The sequence below is a fragment of the Diprion similis genome, chromosome 8 (assembly GCF_021155765.1).
Source record: "Diprion similis isolate iyDipSimi1 chromosome 8, iyDipSimi1.1, whole genome shotgun sequence".
NCBI lineage: Eukaryota > Metazoa > Arthropoda > Insecta > Hymenoptera > Diprionidae > Diprion > Diprion similis.
Genome location: NC_060112.1, coordinates 2,564,951 through 2,582,589, shown reverse-complemented (window position 1 = coordinate 2,582,589; position 17,639 = coordinate 2,564,951). Strand labels below are relative to the sequence as shown.

General features: G+C 37.0%; 4 protein-coding genes across 5 annotated transcripts in view; 2 read left to right on the top strand and 2 right to left on the bottom strand.

Annotated features, from left to right (window-relative positions):
- The window catches only part of LOC124408937 (bestrophin-4), a 341,487-nt gene extending 336,163 nt beyond the window's left edge, over positions 1–5,324 (bottom strand). The window contains exon 1 of the mRNA XM_046886267.1: positions 5,307–5,324. The gene's annotated coding sequence lies outside the window, so the exon portion shown is untranslated. The remainder of the gene's footprint in view (positions 1–5,306) is intronic.
- On the bottom strand, positions 1,682–4,715 carry LOC124408940 (methylcrotonoyl-CoA carboxylase beta chain, mitochondrial). Its single transcript, XM_046886274.1, has 8 exons — positions 4,472–4,715; positions 3,857–4,110; positions 3,301–3,717; positions 2,715–3,130; positions 2,498–2,632; positions 2,300–2,436; positions 2,129–2,214; positions 1,682–2,030 (listed from the first exon to the last, which is right to left on the bottom strand). Exons 1-8 carry the CDS (start codon positions 4,583–4,585, stop codon positions 1,913–1,915), a joined length of 1,677 nt encoding a protein of 558 aa, XP_046742230.1. The 5' UTR covers positions 4,586–4,715; the 3' UTR covers positions 1,682–1,912.
- On the top strand, positions 4,911–7,945 carry LOC124408938 (nucleolar GTP-binding protein 1). The gene is made up of 9 exons (XM_046886270.1): positions 4,911–5,071; positions 5,340–5,614; positions 5,733–5,970; positions 6,064–6,306; positions 6,383–6,637; positions 6,708–6,995; positions 7,086–7,364; positions 7,478–7,621; positions 7,708–7,945. The coding sequence occupies exons 1-9, from the start codon at positions 5,024–5,026 to the stop codon at positions 7,861–7,863; spliced, it is 1,926 nt and encodes a 641-aa protein (XP_046742226.1). The 5' UTR covers positions 4,911–5,023; the 3' UTR covers positions 7,864–7,945.
- Positions 7,946–8,214: 269 nt separating this feature from the next.
- Positions 8,215–15,639, top strand: LOC124408939 (mitochondrial import inner membrane translocase subunit TIM50-like). Of its 2 annotated transcripts, XM_046886272.1 has the most exons (9): positions 8,215–8,760; positions 11,614–11,848; positions 11,938–12,078; positions 12,742–12,991; positions 13,100–13,680; positions 13,763–14,119; positions 14,210–14,305; positions 14,416–14,522; positions 14,581–15,639. In XM_046886272.1, the coding sequence occupies exons 2-8, from the start codon at positions 11,636–11,638 to the stop codon at positions 14,479–14,481; spliced, it is 1,704 nt and encodes a 567-aa protein (XP_046742228.1). In that variant the 5' UTR covers positions 8,215–8,760; positions 11,614–11,635; the 3' UTR covers positions 14,482–14,522; positions 14,581–15,639. The 2 variants fall into 2 exon arrangements, with proteins under 2 accessions (XP_046742228.1, XP_046742227.1); XM_046886271.1 differs by having other exon boundaries at positions 14,416–15,639.
- The last annotated feature ends 2,000 nt before the right edge of the window (positions 15,640–17,639 follow it).

Below are 17,639 nucleotides of genomic sequence, written 5' to 3'. Positions count from 1 at the left end.
GTAATAATAATTATGATTATAATTGTAATAAAAAGAAAAAGAGAAAGAAAAAAAAAACGAAATAGATATTCGATATATATGTATTGTTGTTGTATGAAATACAACGACGACAATATAATACATATAAATTCTCCGTTATGTAACTGCCAATTAATTGTTTCCTAGGGGTATTATATACGTATATATATAGCATACATATATGTATATTAATATTATTAATAATAATAAGAAGAAGAAGAAGAAATTAGAATCGAATAATAATGACAATGAAAATTAAACTGTATAAGGTGACTACTCGTATAGTTATAAATATGTAGCTAGGTATATGGGAAATGACAATAATAATAATAATAATAATAATAATAATAATAATAATAACAATAAAAACGATAAAAGGGATGAAACTGGCTTTTGCAAACGGAGAATTTCGAGGTAATAGCCAAACAGCTAGTCGTAGAACGACGAAGAGTTTAAGCTTATATTATGCCGTGAAACTATAGAAACACGGAGCTAACTAACGTACTATACATATAAAATAATAATATCGAGTAATACGTACCATCGATGATTGATACGTCAGTATAATTATTACACATCAGATGTAAAATAACAAGTTGCTTCAATAAAAATCAGCAGAAAGATGTATTCGTATATACCCAGAGTTCTTACTTACAATTAGAAAGTTTGTTTAACAATTGCAACTCGTCTAGTTTATATGCGTAATGACATAGGTGGACTTACAGAGATAAACTGCGTCGTCTGTGAACCGAGCTGAAGCCGTAATTAAACAGAGAAAGCTCAGCTGGTGATGACGGAAGATATTTTCTTCACAATAAACACGCATTTCCTTCCGTACGGCACAAGATCAATTGGGATTCGTTCGACCGTTGACAACAAATCGTCAAAATGGTGGGACGATCGTTCATCAATTGTTTTTCCCGGAAGAGTAACTTATCCAGCTTGAAATTGATTTGAATTTCACACGAGCGCCATCTTGACGCGATAATGATTACTAATTGATTGACTGACGCGCGTGTCGGTAATTCAGGTATTTGCCACAAAACATTGTTCAAAATACCCGAACTTTATCCTGCACACTTCTGGAATAGAAAAGTACGGAAACGTATATTAAACGATGAGATGAGATAAATTTAAACGTATTAAAAAATAGTCAATAAATGTAATTTATGATTACTTTTTGTTCTGAATATTTAAACTGAACAGAGAGAATGTTCAAATGTTCATGCCTTGAATCGTATGAAGTTGTGTATAAATTCAGCATATAATTTATTACATGATTTGTCTTGTAATTTCTATAAGATGTATAAGAAATCACGTCATAGATTACAAAAGCACGACTCATGAGATCAGAAATCATGTACTATAGTGTTACGTTCACAGTTTTTCTGGAGCCACCACCTGGTGCAACTTTACTATGAGTGGTATTTGTCCTTGATTAGAATAAATTGCATTGACAAGAAATAAAAAGAACTCCTCTTTTGATAGGGTAGAAAAGTTATGCCCACAGAATCACACTGGTTAAGAGGGGCCCTGATCTCCAAATATCAATGTCCACGTACTTCAAAAGCGAAAAAGGGCTTGACAACCACATTTTATACGCAATTCTGAACATTAAGACACTCAAGTGCATTGAAATGTTCTGATGGCATGGGTTTTACGAATTCGCAATAGTAAATTCGTAGAATTCATGATATTACTTTGTTATATTTTCATACTTACATACAAGCATTTACTCGTATACATATATGTAGATTCCTTACCCCAACTGCCAATTCTTTAGAAAAATATATCTATGTTACATGATTCCTGTCACAGGCTGTAGATCCTTGTTATAAATATATAAAAAATCTTTTTACGATGGCTCAAAATAAGTACATCGATCCCCGTCGATTTACATCCGGAAAATGCCGAAGGTGCTGTCTGAAATCGGCGCGTTCAATGCTGCTGCCAAACTCAATGCCAGCACCGCGCGAGTATCGACTGGATCAATCACCCCGTCATCCCAGAGTCTAATTAGAAATAAACATGGAGTTAATTACAATGTGTACTGTTCAGTAAACTCGGACAATTTTGGTCTCATTCATAGAAAAACTAATTATAAATTAACCTGGCGCTAGAATAGTAGGGATTGCCTTCTGCCTCAAACTGTTCAATTATCGGATTCTTTAACTTGTCTTCCTCCTCTTGAGTCCACTAAAAAAAGCCAATATAAGTGTTCTTTCAAAACCCAAGACCAAGAGAATTGAAAACAAACTTGAAAACCAAGTTATATACTAACTTGCTTTCCCTCTCGAACTCGCTGATTTTTTGTAATTTGAACCAAAACTCCGGCTGCTTGTTCTCCTCCCATTACAGATATCCTAGCATTAGGCCAGGAGTACATAAACCTTGGGGCAAAAGCCCGACCGCACATACCTAAAATATATAGCAAATTCTTAGTTTTAGATTTACCCAGAAACGAAAACGAGCAGCTTACCATAATTTCCAGCACCGTACGATCCTCCTATGATCAAGGTGATCTTGGGAACTTGAGCACACGCCACTGCAGTCACCAGTTTTGCACCATTTTTGGCTATGCCACCGGATTCGGCATCTTTTCCCACCATAAACCCTGGACGATACAATATGACAAAAGCAATAAAGTGAACCTTATGAATTACAATTGAATAAACGTAGGTACTCTAAATATGTACCAGTAATATTCTGGAGAAATATCAAGGGTATCTTTCTCTGTGCGCACAGCTGCACAAAATGAGCACCTTTTAGTGCGCTTTCAGAGAACAGTATACCATTGTTAGCAACGATTCCAATCGGGCAACCATGCAACCTTGCAAAACCGGTGACCAAAGTTTCTCCATACTGTTCTTTGAATTCGTCAAACTCTGAGCCATCAACTATCCGTGCTATAACTTCTCTAACGTCGTAAGGTCGCTTCAAATTAGCTCCGACGATACCATAGATTTCTTCAGCTGGGTAAATAGGTGCAGAAAAATCCTTCTCGAACGTAACAGCCGAACATTTTTGACGATTCAGATTCTTCACCATGCGTCGAGCCAAGTACAATGCGTGAGGATCGTCGATCGCATAGTGGTCAGTAACCCCGGAAGTGCTGAAAACAATCGATGAGGTATATTAATAACATGCAGTACGGTATTCAATTCTATGAAAAACAACAAATAGTCTTTCCACCATACGAAGACATGTCCATTTCGATGTAGATCTCATCAATATTTTACAAGAAAAATTACGCCTCTGTTATAAAACCTTTCTCAATCATACCGACAGTGCAGATCTGCTCCACCCAGATTTTCCGCGGTAACGTCTTCCCCAGTAGAAGCTTTGACGAGCGGAGGTCCTGCCAAGAAAATAGTGCCATTTTTGCTGATTATGTTCTCATCGGACATGGCAGGAATGTAGGCTCCGCCGGCAGTGCAGCTTCCCATAACAACTGCGATTTGAGCTATACCACGAGCGCTCATGTTAGCTTGGTTGTAAAAAAATCTACCAAAGTGATCCCTGTCTGGAAATACCTCCGCCTGGTGCGGCAAGTTCGCTCCTCCACTGTCCACCAAGTAGATGCATGGCAACTCGTTTTCCTGCGCTATTTCCTGAGCACGCAAATGTTTCTTCACAGTTATAGGATAGTATGAACCGCCCTTGACCGTCGCATCATTCGCAATTATGACGCAGTTGTGTCTACAAAAAGACGACAATAGGATTTTCCAAATTAAAACTAAAAACCTTACGTCTAATAAATAACCCGATACTGCGAATCGAAAAATCTAAATTATCGCAAAGCCTTTGACAATCTCAGGCCTAAAGAATAGGAGTTTACCCTTCTATTTTTCCAATTCCTGTGATAAGTCCACCCGCTGGGACTTCGTCTTTTCCATACATTTGATAACCGGCTAGCTGGGATAGTTCTAGGAAAGCGGAACCCTTATCGAGGAGAGTGTCGACCCTTTCCCTTGGCAACAATTTCCCTAGTTTAACATGACGGGCTCTCGCTTTTTCGCCTCCGCCTTGAACTACTTTTGCTACAGTAGCCCGCAGCTGATCAACGAGGGTTTTCATCTGGCTGTAGTTTTCCTGTAATTTTAAAATTGACATTAAATGCTACTTAGTTATACATAACTTCCGAGGATCTATTTAAATATTTGAAAAGCAATATGTTAAGAATTAGTTACAGATATAAATGACCCAACGATCATCATGAATTTTGAAGAAGTGACAAGCGGTTTGTGACAATGTTGATTTAAATAATAAATTAAAACTCCGCTGAACTAAAAGTTCACAGAACGTTGGACATAAATTCGAACAGTACAAATAAGATATTCAAATCAGAGGTGAGTTGCGAAAGCTTTGTAGATAACAGTCACGTTATGTATACTGCCGGGTAAGCACACATAATTTATGATACCGAAACGAACACTAATGTTCGATCACTGACCTGATACACCGGGGAACCGGTGTCTTGTTCGTTGCCGATAATCGACGCCTCATTGTGATATTTTCTTGACAAAAATCTCAGGCGCGTAACAATACAGCTATTTTTACGGAACATTTGTTTTTCCTCAACGCAATGACTTACGTTACTCGGCCAAATCCCTGCCGCACACTGGCTTGCGTAGCTCGTCGCGTCTTCTTATTCATTCTTATCATTATCAGTCAAATGACGCGGTTCACTTGCATTTTGCAATTCCCGGGTGGTAACGATTGGTTTGAATTCTTTAAAATTAGTTCCGTGTTTCTCCACTGCCGATTAGCGACGCCACCGCTGTTATAGGGAGATTCGTTTCATTGTTGTTTTGCATCTGTTTTTTAGATTGTTTTTTTTTTTCCCCTAATGTTGGTAATTTAGTTGATTCATCATCCAACAGATGGCGCGATCCTGTCTTTCTCTTCGGGAACGTCGTGCAGCACGTGCGTGACGGACTCCCAGTAAAATTGGCAATATTTTTCAAATATTTATTGTCACCGAAGTGACAATTCATCCGCAAAAATGGCTCTGTATAATTTCAAAAAGATCGCGGTTGTCCCGACAGCCAAGGTGAGCAGATACTCGATTGATCGTCGAATCTTAACCTAGTCTAAAAGACACGTTCGATTCTGATCTCGAGTCAGAAACACAGATTTCATTCTTTCTCTGTACTGTACAATAAACCTCGTATAACAATCCGCATATTTGTAATTCGACTCTTCGACTCGCTGATTCAGAAGTTTCGAAAATTTGTCCCCCGTATTTTTTAGGTTAACTATATGTTAGCACGGCTATTTTTTCGAACGTTAATAATGTCATCTCGTCTGATATTTTGCAGGACTTCATCGATATCATCTTGTCCAAGACACAGCGCAAGACGCCAACCGTTATACACAAGAACTACAAAATATCAAGAATCCGCGCATTTTATACACGCAAGGTGAAATTCACCCAGCAAAATTTCCACGATCGTATGAGTCAAATTATTCAAGAGTTTCCAAAACTCGACGATGTTCATCCTTTCTATGCTGATCTTATGAACGTTTTATACGACAAGGATCACTACAAACTGGCTCTGGGACAGATTAACACTGCTCGCCACTTGATCGACAAGTAATTAAGCTTCTTTTTCATAATTCGATTTAATTCTTTTTTCACAGTTGCTCCTTTCAAACTCGCACAAAGTGAAGAACTTATCAGTATTTAAATTTGACGTGTCTAATTTTTGTAGCGTTGCAAAAGACTATGTGCGTCTCTTGAAGTATGGAGACTCGCTGTATCGTTGTAAACAACTGAAGAAAGCTGCGCTGGGTCGAATGGCCACGATAATGAAAAGACAAGCTGCAAATTTAACTTACCTTGAACAAGTTCGTCAGCACTTGGCTCGACTGCCAAGCATCGATCCGTACACTCGCACAATCATCATTTGCGGTTTTCCCAATGTCGGTAAAAGCAGCTTCATAAATAAGGTGAATAACTTCGTAATATAGTGAGTAAATGTGCCTAATTATCGCTAATTTTGAAGCAACAGATTTTAAGACATTGATTGATTTGATCAACAGATCACTCGAGCAGACGTTGAGGTGCAGCCTTACGCGTTTACGACAAAATCACTGTACGTTGGACACACAGATTATAAGTATCTGCGCTGGCAAGTTGTAGACACACCCGGAATTCTGGATCATCCATTAGAAGAAAGAAATGTTATAGAAATGCAAGCGGTAACGGCACTTGCTCATTTACGTGCTGCAGTTTTGTATTTTGTCGATATATCTGAGCAATGTGGCCATTCATTGGAGGAGCAGGTAATTTATTCAAAATAAAATATCACTGACTGCAACTTCATGCGCATTTGTAACTTCAATTTGATAACCCATGTAGGTAAAGCTATTCGAGTCCATCAAACCGTTGTTCACAAACAAACCACTGATGATCGTGCTGAATAAAGTTGACGTCCTTCGACTGGAGGAACTGCCGGAAGAGAAACGTGAAACTCTAAAGCCTTTTGAGGACGATCCTGACCTTCCGGTAATTGAAATGAGTACAATTACTGACTACGGGGTCATGGAAGTAAAAACTCAGGCCTGTGATCGGCTTTTGGCTCACAGAGTTGAGCTGAAAATGAGAACAAAGAAGGTAAAGTTGTAAAATAATAACTGTAAAATTGAATTTCTCTCGATTTTTGCTCATCATGTTTGTTCAATAGATGGAATCTGTCCTGAATCGGTTACACGTAGCCCAGCCAACTACTAGAGACCAGAAAGCAAGGCCGCCCTGCATTCCCGAAAGCATTCTCAAGAAGAAAGAATTGGCAGCTGCAAAGACCGAAAGAAAGAGGAAACTGGAGCGTGAGATCGAGGAGGAAATGGGCGATGATTACGTGTTGGATTTGAAGAAAAATTACGACATTGAAGGGGACCAGAAGTACGACATTATTCCCGAGCTCTGGGAGGGCCACAACGTAGCAGACTACATAGACCCAGACATTTTTGAGGTAACAATGGAATGAATCGATCGTAGGAAGCGGAAAATAATGCTGCAAATCAAATTCTCATTATTATTATCCCTATTTTGTTGTGCGCAGAAATTGAACGCTCTGGAGCAAGAAGAAAACCTACGAGAAGAGGCGGGCGTTTATGATGCCAAGATTCCGGAATTGAGCGAAACTATGCGAGAGATTCGTGACTTGGCGAAACAAATTCGGGACCGCAAAGCCATCATGAAAGATGAAGCGCGAATCGCAAAGGCATCCACTAAGCCTGTTATGCCTCGTACAGCTGGCTCGAAAGTGCGAGATCGTTCCGTCACCAAGCTGCGTGACCAAATGGAAGACTTGGGTGTTGATATGGAGGGCACAGAAAATGTAAGTTGGCATATTCGACCAAAAGGTGTATGAATATGAAATATAAGAAAGAATTGATTTAGATAAAAAGTAATCAACATTTTATTGTTATGTAATCATTTCCCATTCGACAGGCAAACTTCACCAGGACTAGAAAGAGAACAAGATCCCAATCACAGCCTGCCGCTAAAAGAATGCGACTTCAATCCGAGTCTCAGTCTAGAGCACGTAGCAGTTCTAGACCAGCTCGTAACGATATGGGAATTAAGGATAATGTTGTAAGTGCTGAGGCTTCAGTTTTTAAGTTAAGTCATTTTTTTTGTCTCTTCGGTTTAAATACACACCGTATGTTTCTCTATCACAGATGAAAATGAAGTTAAAAAACATAGCACACAAAGCAGTGGCGAAGAAAGTGGGCAAGAAGGGATTGAAAGGAGAAGCCGATCGATTTATCGGGACAAAGATGCCCAAACATTTGTTCGCCGGGAAAAGAGGAGTTGGAAAAACGGACAGGAGATAAATATAAATTATATATATTTATATTTTTATTTTTATATAAGAACTGCTCCACCGTAAATACATATGTATACTTGTTATACTTATGTATCTAGCAAACTTTATTTCCACCTAGAATCAGCGGAGACTAAACGTCCAGGCATATACTTGTGAAATTCGATTCATCATACGCATTATCAGTGGGAAGTTGCGAATAAGTAGCATTACATAATCTACAATGATAATAAATTAAGGAGAACGATCGATGAAAATCTCATATTTAATTTCGCATTGAGTTAATTAAGGATTCAACGAGTGTCTGTTTCCACATTGAGTAGGAATTTTATATAAAGATGCAAGATCAACGAAATGAAGAAAAAGAAAATAGTCTGCGTACCGTAAAATAGAAATTACTCAATAACTGTGCCGCTACAATTATTATGATAAATTATTTCACCGAACTTTGGCGTATATAAATGTTTTGTGTTACATAACGTAAGGCAATTCATTTGGGTCGAAGAAGGGGTAGGCAATTCATGGATGACGAAATCAGAGTCTCAATACCGTGAGACAAGATGGCGCTATTGTAAACGGAAGTGTGACTGAAGTCGGCTAGGCCTGCTTATAAATAGGGCAATAAATACAAGGAGGTTTTGCGCACAAAGCATAGAAGTGAATTTACGACAAATAAAATAAAAGATAAATTTTCATCGAGTAAATCGAAGTCTGGGTGAATATATTTCTTGAAAACATCACGCCGCTACCTCGTAGTATTTTCGAGTGACGCCGTCGCCATGTTTGTTTTTAGTATTTGAGGAATGAAACGTGAACGCTAGAAACGGTTTGAATAAATACCCTCGATATTTGGTGAAACAACGAGTTTATCAGGAGTGACAGTAGTGTCGATGATTTCCGGAATATGGTAAGCGCTCAGCGTCCCGCTGTTATTGTTTATTTATCAACGTTTTTATGTTGTTTTTTTTTCCATACAACAATTTGATTCTCTCGCGGCTATTGGGGACGCATAGTAACTGCTAGACACAACGCGCCTCTTACATACGTTCCAAACTCCCTTCCACACAGATAAAAACAATTTGTGGAACGCGACATTCAAATCTTCGATCGGAAATGAGGTTTGCTTACGCCGGATTCGTTATTCGGCGAATATCATTGCCGAAAATATCCGTCGGTTGATCCCAAGCTCTGCGGAGGCAGCCGCACGCCGTTGTAATCGAATTATCGGAACATTCGATTCGCCGCCAATATTATTCCCCATAAAAATCATCAAGCAACTGCAGCGGCAGTGTCGACTTTTGCCCAATTCCCCAATTCTAAAATTTTCCGCATTGCAAACGGGGTTCAATCGATATTTCAGCATCGTATTATATGCGATAGTTTATACGTTCAATGCACGTTCGAGAAATAGGATAAATATCTGAAAACTTCATTCATGACACAACGAACTTTCCCTACGCAACTTGCCTTGCCGCTCTTTTTGTTCGTTATCGTAAACGTTAATTGTCCCCTCGGTTTGAACCGGTTAAGGTTCTCGAAGTTCTTCATGCTTTAGGTGATCCAACGCGCGTTATTTTTACACGCAATTATTTTATACCGTATACCCAGCGAGCAAACCGCGCTGAACACCAACAGCCTCGACGCTTTTTCCTGACTCTTCTACACTTCTAGATACACACATGCCAGAAGCGCAGGTGTCTATAAATAGATCTTCGTACTCTGAAAACGTCAATTAATTTGGCGCTAAAACCTGGAGCCTTCCAAACGGCGATCCGTCGTGTCTTTCAAGCTTCAATTTATTCGCTGAATACGTATTTTGAAAAATAAAAAAATAATAAAAACCAATTTTATTTCGACAAAGCTTAAAATTTTTATATATACGCTGTTGAAAAGAGTTCACAAACGTTTACAAAACAATCTGTTTGATGTTATAAACATTTTACGTATTTTATAAACAAAAGTTATTCTCATCCTTTGGATTTAAAGTATAACATTTTCCAGCATTTTATAAACTATTTACAGTTTTACTTCTACCTTAATGTGTCATAAACTGATTATTCATATAGCGGATAATGACTCAACACGTAATTACAAAATTCATTGTCATTCAAACAATAGAATTTTAGTCCAATATAACATTGCAGAAGATCGTTCTAGCTCTGAGAGTAATTCAAATGTAATTCGTGTGTAATTTTTGTATTAACGACGCTTGTCACATGATGCTATTATGTCGAACCAAGCACGTTTATTAAGCCTTGTCATTTCCGTTCTCGCTCAGTAAAGTAGCCAGTGATTACGAGGCCAGATCCTTTCTCAAACTGCCATCTTTTAATCCTCCAACAACTGGCAAAATTTCTAATAAATGCGGTTCTAAATTTCCAACAAATAATCCTAATCTTAAATCGACAAACCGTTCCTATTTACATGCCATCTTTTTGAACAATTCAATTAATCCTTTCAACAGAGACCGTCTTGAATTAGCAAAATATTTCCTTGATTTGAAGCATACTCAAATACCATGTTGAATAGTCCAAGTTTTTAACGATGATATAACTTTAGAGTTGATGAAATTACCTTAAACCATAATAAAGCATGGGAATTCAACTCTTTTAGGGGTATTTTAAAATAAGAAACTATGCTGTTTTACCCTAACGTCGCTAACTCCAATCTCATAATCCATGTGGATTCTATCCATTCATCTCTTCTGTCTATCAAGTAAAGAACGGCACAGAGTTGGATGGGGGAACAGCAGGGGCCACCAACAGTGTTGAGAGCAATCAATATCTCGAGAGCGTGGGCGAGTGGTGGGGGTAGGAGGTGCCGGCTTTTAGGGTCTGAGGGTGGCTGTTGCTAAGGGGAAATAGTGTCAGTAATGAGCGGCCTGCCCTCCCTCCATTGCTGTTTCCTAATTTCCTGCTTCCCATCTTTCATCATCCGACATTAAAACTAGGTCGAAGATTGCAACGTCGATATAACGATGCACCATTTTCAGGAAAAATTAATACATCCCAACTCTAGGATAATCCTAAAATTTAGTAAACCGTGATGGATCAAAATACATGCATATTTTGGAAACTCGGCATCTTAAGAGTCGTTCTAAAATTGCCATACGATGATTTTTTGATTCAATGTTACGAGATTTTAACTTTAACATTGCCAACTTTATTCAAGGTTGTTTCCATTGCAAACAACCTTGTACCCTATATTTCCGACACAATATACAATCTAATGTTCATGAATTTTCAATGTTTTATTTATTCCCAATTTGTTGATTATTATCCTGATTTTCTTCGGTTTTAATTTATGTCAGTCGAGACGGCACTCTTGCCATTCTATTGCTATCGATAATTCCCCGGTTTGGATATCATGCGAACAGATGACAGTGTTCCGCTGTCAATTCGTTTCTGTAAACAAATTTTCAATTGACAGATGCTCAAATTTGGCCATAATTCATATTTATGAGAAAAATTTTTTAACGTAAATTAAAATATGTGTATGATAATAATTCAAAAAGTGTATTCATATCGATTTGTATCTGTGTGTGAAAAAAAAAAATGAATTTCACTGTAAAATTCAATCATTGATAGACTTTATAAAAGAAACTAAATCTATTTCTTGATGGATTTCTTTGGTAGAATTGGAGAATTTATTGAAAAAATATTTTCAACAATGTGAGTCCCTTTACTTATGCAATAATTTTCGTCATTTCTTGATCACCAACAAGTTTGGAAGCTATATCTGGGAACACTTTTACTTTTAGAAAGTTTGAAGATTCGGCGAGGATGTGGCTCCGAAGCGAACACGTTGGTCGAAGACTTCGAGGTAGGTTGGGGGCGGCTGGAGCTACAAGTTCAAAAGTAACTGGCAGCAGAGTTCAGTCGGGAGCGGTGAGAAAGATTCCAGCGATAACAAACAGTAATCAGCGAGTACACACGTCGAGCAGATGCGGTAGATTGACCAGATGGAGACGAAGATCGCCAAATCTTTTAAAGGAGGTGGGAAATTACATTATTCTCCATGGCGTATTGTACCAATTAACAAACTTTTTTCAACTTTTAATTTACTCTCCTTCTAATTTGTCCAGGCATGCAGAGAGAACGTTTTACACTTTGCTAAATCACCTCCGATCAGGCGAGAGAGAGGACCTCGAAGGCGGAAGTGTATAAAGCGTACAATGGTCACTTCAACGCCTTTACATCGCGTCCCGCCAAAGGATTCGATAATTGTGAGTATCTTTTGAGAGGATTGACAAAATTGGTAAATTTTTTGTATCTTCATTTTGACAATCAATTATTCGCTGTGTACATCTTTTCCAGTATCTACGAAGATCTTGAAAACGGTGCAGCTGATTTACTTCAAATTTAAAAATTGTTTTCTTGGATAGTTTATCCTCTTTGTCACAATTCAAAGTTATAGTTTTATTTTTTTTTCTCTTCCCACAAAATGGTAAACATTTGAAGATGAAATTCAATTGTATATCGACAATTTAATCGAATCGTTTTTTTCATTGACAAATAAATATGATATATGAAAAAGTAGTGAAATCGTCGCAAAGAAGATAAATGATCCGAGAATACTCGCACCTAATTTGAAGTAAATCGTTTCAGCTCTTTTCGAGATATTATGGAAATCATAAAACATATCATTCAGCTAATTGCTTAACGTTATTGTCAATACCAATGCTTCTCATTGATTGATTTCAGTATTAAAAATATGTCAACAAAACTCCATTTGCATACTTTTAATTACAACAAACCCCAATCGATTGAGTAATCGATCGTCGAGTCGAATTCCCGAAGTTCACCACCCCCTCAAATGATTCTGTTATTTAACTCTACGTCATACTTGAGTTGATCTTTTATTCTGTGAATGAAAATTTATCCTACAGCCACCGAAGAGCGCAAAAGTGTCCAAAGTATCCGAAGAATCGAAAGAAAACTGGAATCTCATATCGTCCACGGTCTATTCAACACCAACTTTTAATGGAGAAATTCCAATTTGTCCGCCAACACCGCCTCAGGATGACAAACCTTCCACACCAAGTGTAGTTGCTCTTGCCGAGCTCATGCCACCGCCGACTGAGGCTCCGCATCCTGATTTGTCCTGCTTATTGAGCGAGGAGAGCAATAGAGCTCATGGTTAGTGTTTACATTCGATAACTGTTCGGTCGCTGAAAACTCTTTCTGATAATTGACAAATTTACATCTCAAACTTGTCCCGTCATCTGTTATCATCTTTTATTCCAGACATATTAACGTTGCACTGCGGATACCCGGAGATATGCCCGAGCAGTGAGTCGTCCGTCGATTACTACAACAATATAATTCATTCGACGCCGATATACAGCAACAGAATTTCTTATCAGACGGAGAGATACTTTCCGACGACGAAGTACACCTACATCGACGGCAACGAGAACAGCAGCGAGGAGTGTAAATACCAGTTTTCAAACACTGGCAGCGACTCCTCGAAGTACGAGAGCGCCCAAGATTTCCCCACATCTAAGTATGGAAGTTTGGCTGATGTGTATTCGCGGAATTCGAACCGTTCGTCAGACGCCAACGACCAACTGAACACCAAGTACGATTCTGAGGACGTTGACAGGGATTATCAAGATGTGAAATACATGGAAGTCGGAAATGAAGAAATCGTTGAAAGCTGCGGGGTCGAAAATATGGTCGCCCAGGCACAAGAGGACTGGGAACCCTTCGATCCGTACTTGTTCATCAAACATTTGCCACCTCTGACGCCAGCGATGAGGGCCAGATGTCCAGCACTGCCGTTGAAGACCAGAAGCAGCCCAGAGTTCAGTCTAGTTCTCGATCTGGTGAGTTTCGTTGCGAAGAAAGTTTTCGCGCTGCTTATTTCAATCCTGTTGCTTATCTAACAAACGCCTTTCCATCTCGCAGGATGAGACACTCGTTCACTGCAGTCTTCAGGAACTGACCGACGCGGCTTTCCGTTTTCCAGTTGTATTTCAAGAAATAACTTACACGGTTTTCGTCAGAACAAGACCGTTTTTCAGGGAATTCCTCGAGCACGTGTCTTCGCTATACGAAGTGATACTTTTCACCGCGAGCAAACGGGTCTACGCGAATAAATTGATGAATCTTTTAGACCCGACGAGAAGATTAATTAAATATCGTCTCTTCAGAGAACATTGCGTCTGTGTCAACGGGAACTACATCAAGGATCTCTCCATTCTGGGCAGAGATCTCTCAAAAACAGTTATTATCGACAACAGTCCGCAGGCCTTCGGCTATCAGGTTAGTCAAACATTTATCCCGCCTATTACAGAGCTTCCGAGCAATAAGATTGTAACAAATTCGTAATAACTTTGGCCCGATTATTTACAGCTAGAGAATGGTATTCCAATAGAAAGCTGGTTTGCTGATCGTTCTGACAGCGAGTTGATGAAGTTGTTACCATTTTTAGAAAATTTAGTGAATTTGGTAAGTCGTTATATTTATTTATCACAATTTGGCTTTTTTTTTATGGCATAGATTCATACATAATCGATGTTTTTGTTTGTTTAAAACAATTTTTACTTTGTCAATTGCAGGGAGATGACGTTAGGCCGCATATCAGGGAGCAGTTCAGACTTTTCAGTTTCTTGCCACCCGATTAACTCGACTCATGTGACGATGAGGGTTTCGGTTGTTAAGAAAAGTAAGAAAATACATTTTTATTATCCTCAGGTTATGTAACCTATATACTATTTTTTTAGAGAGTTTCGTTGGCCGTATTCACAGGTGCTTTTATCGTCTATCGTCTACAAAACAATTACGATTGTTGATCTGTTTAAGGAATTCTCACACTGTGAATATAGTCTAAAACGACAAACATACTCTGTACACTTAAGTTGAGTCGATTTGATGTTTTTTTTTAGGCTCCAAAAGAGCCTGTAAGTCTTCACCACAATGGATCTAAACACTTATATTTTCATTAACAATATACAGATTTTTTTTATGTATAAAATTTATACATAGAATGCATATCTCATACATTGATGTAATATCATCAATAGATTATTATCTTTCATACATATTAAGATACTGATTTTTTTTATTTGCGGATAGAAAATTTAAAAGAATGTACTAATTCTATATCGTCAGAGGCAATTTTATGTCCATAAAAATTGCTTATTGTGTGCAATAAACACCTAATTGAATTTAAAACGCAACAGAGATATTTGTGGAATATATATTTACATAGAATGCTGATAATATAGGATAGTTCCGTTACTATTTTTATGTTATTTTTTTTTTTTCACGGATTAGAAGGATAAAGAAAGATCTCTATTACGAAACGGTTGTGTTTATTTTGAGGAAACATATATAAATGAATAAATAAGCTCTCTGCTGTGCAGGGACCGTACGAAAGCGTCTTTTCCATAAAATTCTTGTGAAAATTTTTCTACAATGTTCTAATTCAATTGATGATAAAATCGTGAAAGTAAACCGCAATATCCAGTAACATTCGCCGATTACCTGAAAATTTATAGCTACTGTTGATATACTAGTGTATACTGTAATATTAAAATCACACAAACCACACGTATATGTGCTATGGGCTAAGTATTATAAAATGCCCAGGCATTTTCGTATGCATACACACAACGCATGCATTCAGCTACAATCATTGCATGAAACGTCAACAGCACGTACAAGTATAAGGATTGCTAAACCTTTGACGTTTTTTTGTCTGTTTTATTACTCTTTAGTCAGGTAAGAATTATTGATAAATTTATATCAGGGAGTCTAGCGTTCAGAGATATTTTCTGGAAATTTCAGAGAATTGTTGTGCGATTTTTAGAATTTACAAACTTTCTTTTCCACTTTATGGAATTATTCACGTTCGTATAAAACGATCGCGATGTAGAATACAGTAGCCAGTTTTTATATGTTTAATCGTCAACGTTCTACAATTCACTTAAACTCGTTGAGTAGAAACGGCTAAAGCTTGGAATTCTCAGGGAACATTGTATCGCTAAACCGCTAGACATCCTGTCAAATCTTTATACACATCTGTATGTCTGGATATAAATACATGAGTCGTGAATTTTGTGATCTCGTAGAAGCAAGATTATACAAATTGTTTTTTTATTCCTTGAGACAAGAAAACAAACATTAAAATGTTTATCGATAGAAAATACATTGCATTTAGTTTAAACATAAATTCTTGTTGCTATTCTTTTATTTCGAAATTGTAAATCAGTTTTCTTTTCAACACCTTTTCCTGATAGCTATGAATTCTTATTTTGTTTTTACCTGTCCTATCTTATTAGAATATTTCTGCATAATACTTTGAACTGCCTGCCCGCAGCGCTTCTATTTTCGTCTCTACATTATCGTAATTTGACAGAGCAACTTATCTGTTCAAACCCAGGCGCGCGTCGTCGGTAATAGGCAAAAGCAGAATGAAAAAAAATTTCAATACATTTATCCTTCTCGATTCATGGGATAGCCAGTCTTGTTATTGTCTATCCAGTCGAAAAGTAGTGATAACTAATCGACACCTGACTTGTTTCAACCACTGCATATATTTCTTTATCGTTAAAAATTTCGTTACAACCTTATTAGGGTGTGAAAATTTTTTTGTCACCGCTTCTATTTCAAATCAAATTATTCACAAAGGCAAATTTCCGACGTTTATTCGTATCATATACTATGCAACAGCATTGTTTTTTACACGTACTATAACGTTCATTAGATACATAGAGATTCTGTATTGTATAAGCAAATCATAAGTTGTAGGTTTTTCTATGAAAAAGGAAAAAGAAAAAAAAAAATAAGAGTTAAGAATCGTGTATAATTCTCGCAATCTTCATCGTTCGATATGCGTAGTACTGGGCTCACGTTTTATTGACAAAATTATCAAGTGTATATCGCTATATGTGAAAACTTGGAAAATTTATTGAATATTTTGTAATATGAAAAAATTTTAAAGCTTTGTTATTAATAACTGTCATTTAATGGAATTATTATCATAAGACGTTGTCTTTGAATACTTCTTATATTTTTACTGTTTTCCTTTTTGTATGATAAGCGCTCTGATTGATAGTCGATATTATGCTATAAACGCATAAATTCATTCGTACATTAATATTTATGTCTTCAATAAAATATGCTAATCACGATGTGGAAGCAAAATTCAATATATGCCACAAAGGAAGCTTCTGTTAATTTCTTAAGTTTGGGCGCAGGCGAAATAAAAAAAGTGAAAATTGAAAAAATTTAAAAAAAAAAAGAAAAAAAAGGAATATGTAAAAAATTAAAATACATTTCTATTTTTATAATTCACAAAGTGATGTCGATGAAGTTATTGGTATTATTATTATTATTATCATTGTTATGCGATGACCATATGAAACGACAGGTACACAAAAAAAGAACAATTTTGAGTACAAATTTTTAGAGCATTAAAGAAACAAGAGAACTGAGACATTTTTTTATTATTTCGTAATAAGTGAAAACAAAGCGATGATGAAGAAGAATACAGGATTTAAAAAGGAAAAAGAAAAAAAGTAATAATAATCGAAGAATAGAATAGTACAGAAAATTGGGAAAAAAAAAAAATAAAAAAATAATAAAATAGTATCGATTAAATAAAAACTGAAAAGAGAATTCAAATAGTGGAGAAATATATGAAATTATAATTGGAGCAAAAAAAGTCACTAGCGTTTTAATCGTTATTCTACAGGGTCAGAAATAAAAATTTTAAGAGAAATTGGAATGTGAAAAAAAAAAATCGAAACACGCAATTGCAAATAACACGTCGTTACGT

Coding starts and splice junctions, on each gene's coding strand:
- LOC124408940 (XM_046886274.1), bottom strand. CDS start 4,585: ATGTTCCGTAAAAATAGCTGTATTGTTACGCGCCTGAGATTTTTGTCA. Junction 4,111..4,471: donor CCGGTTCCCCGGTGTATCAG/GTCAGTGATCGA, acceptor TTAAAATTACAG/GAAAACTACAGCCAGATGAA. Junction 2,437..2,497: donor GTACGGTGCTGGAAATTATG/GTAAGCTGCTCG, acceptor TATATATTTTAG/GTATGTGCGGTCGGGCTTTT.
- LOC124408938 (XM_046886270.1), top strand. CDS start 5,024: ATGGCTCTGTATAATTTCAAAAAGATCGCGGTTGTCCCGACAGCCAAG. Junction 5,615..5,732: donor GCTCGCCACTTGATCGACAA/GTAATTAAGCTT, acceptor TAATTTTTGTAG/CGTTGCAAAAGACTATGTGC. Junction 6,996..7,085: donor TAGACCCAGACATTTTTGAG/GTAACAATGGAA, acceptor TGTTGTGCGCAG/AAATTGAACGCTCTGGAGCA.
- LOC124408939 (XM_046886272.1), top strand. CDS start 11,636: ATGTGGCTCCGAAGCGAACACGTTGGTCGAAGACTTCGAGGTAGGTTG. Junction 12,079..12,741: donor CGCCAAAGGATTCGATAATT/GTGAGTATCTTT, acceptor TTTATCCTACAG/CCACCGAAGAGCGCAAAAGT. Junction 14,306..14,415: donor TAGAAAATTTAGTGAATTTG/GTAAGTCGTTAT, acceptor TGTCAATTGCAG/GGAGATGACGTTAGGCCGCA.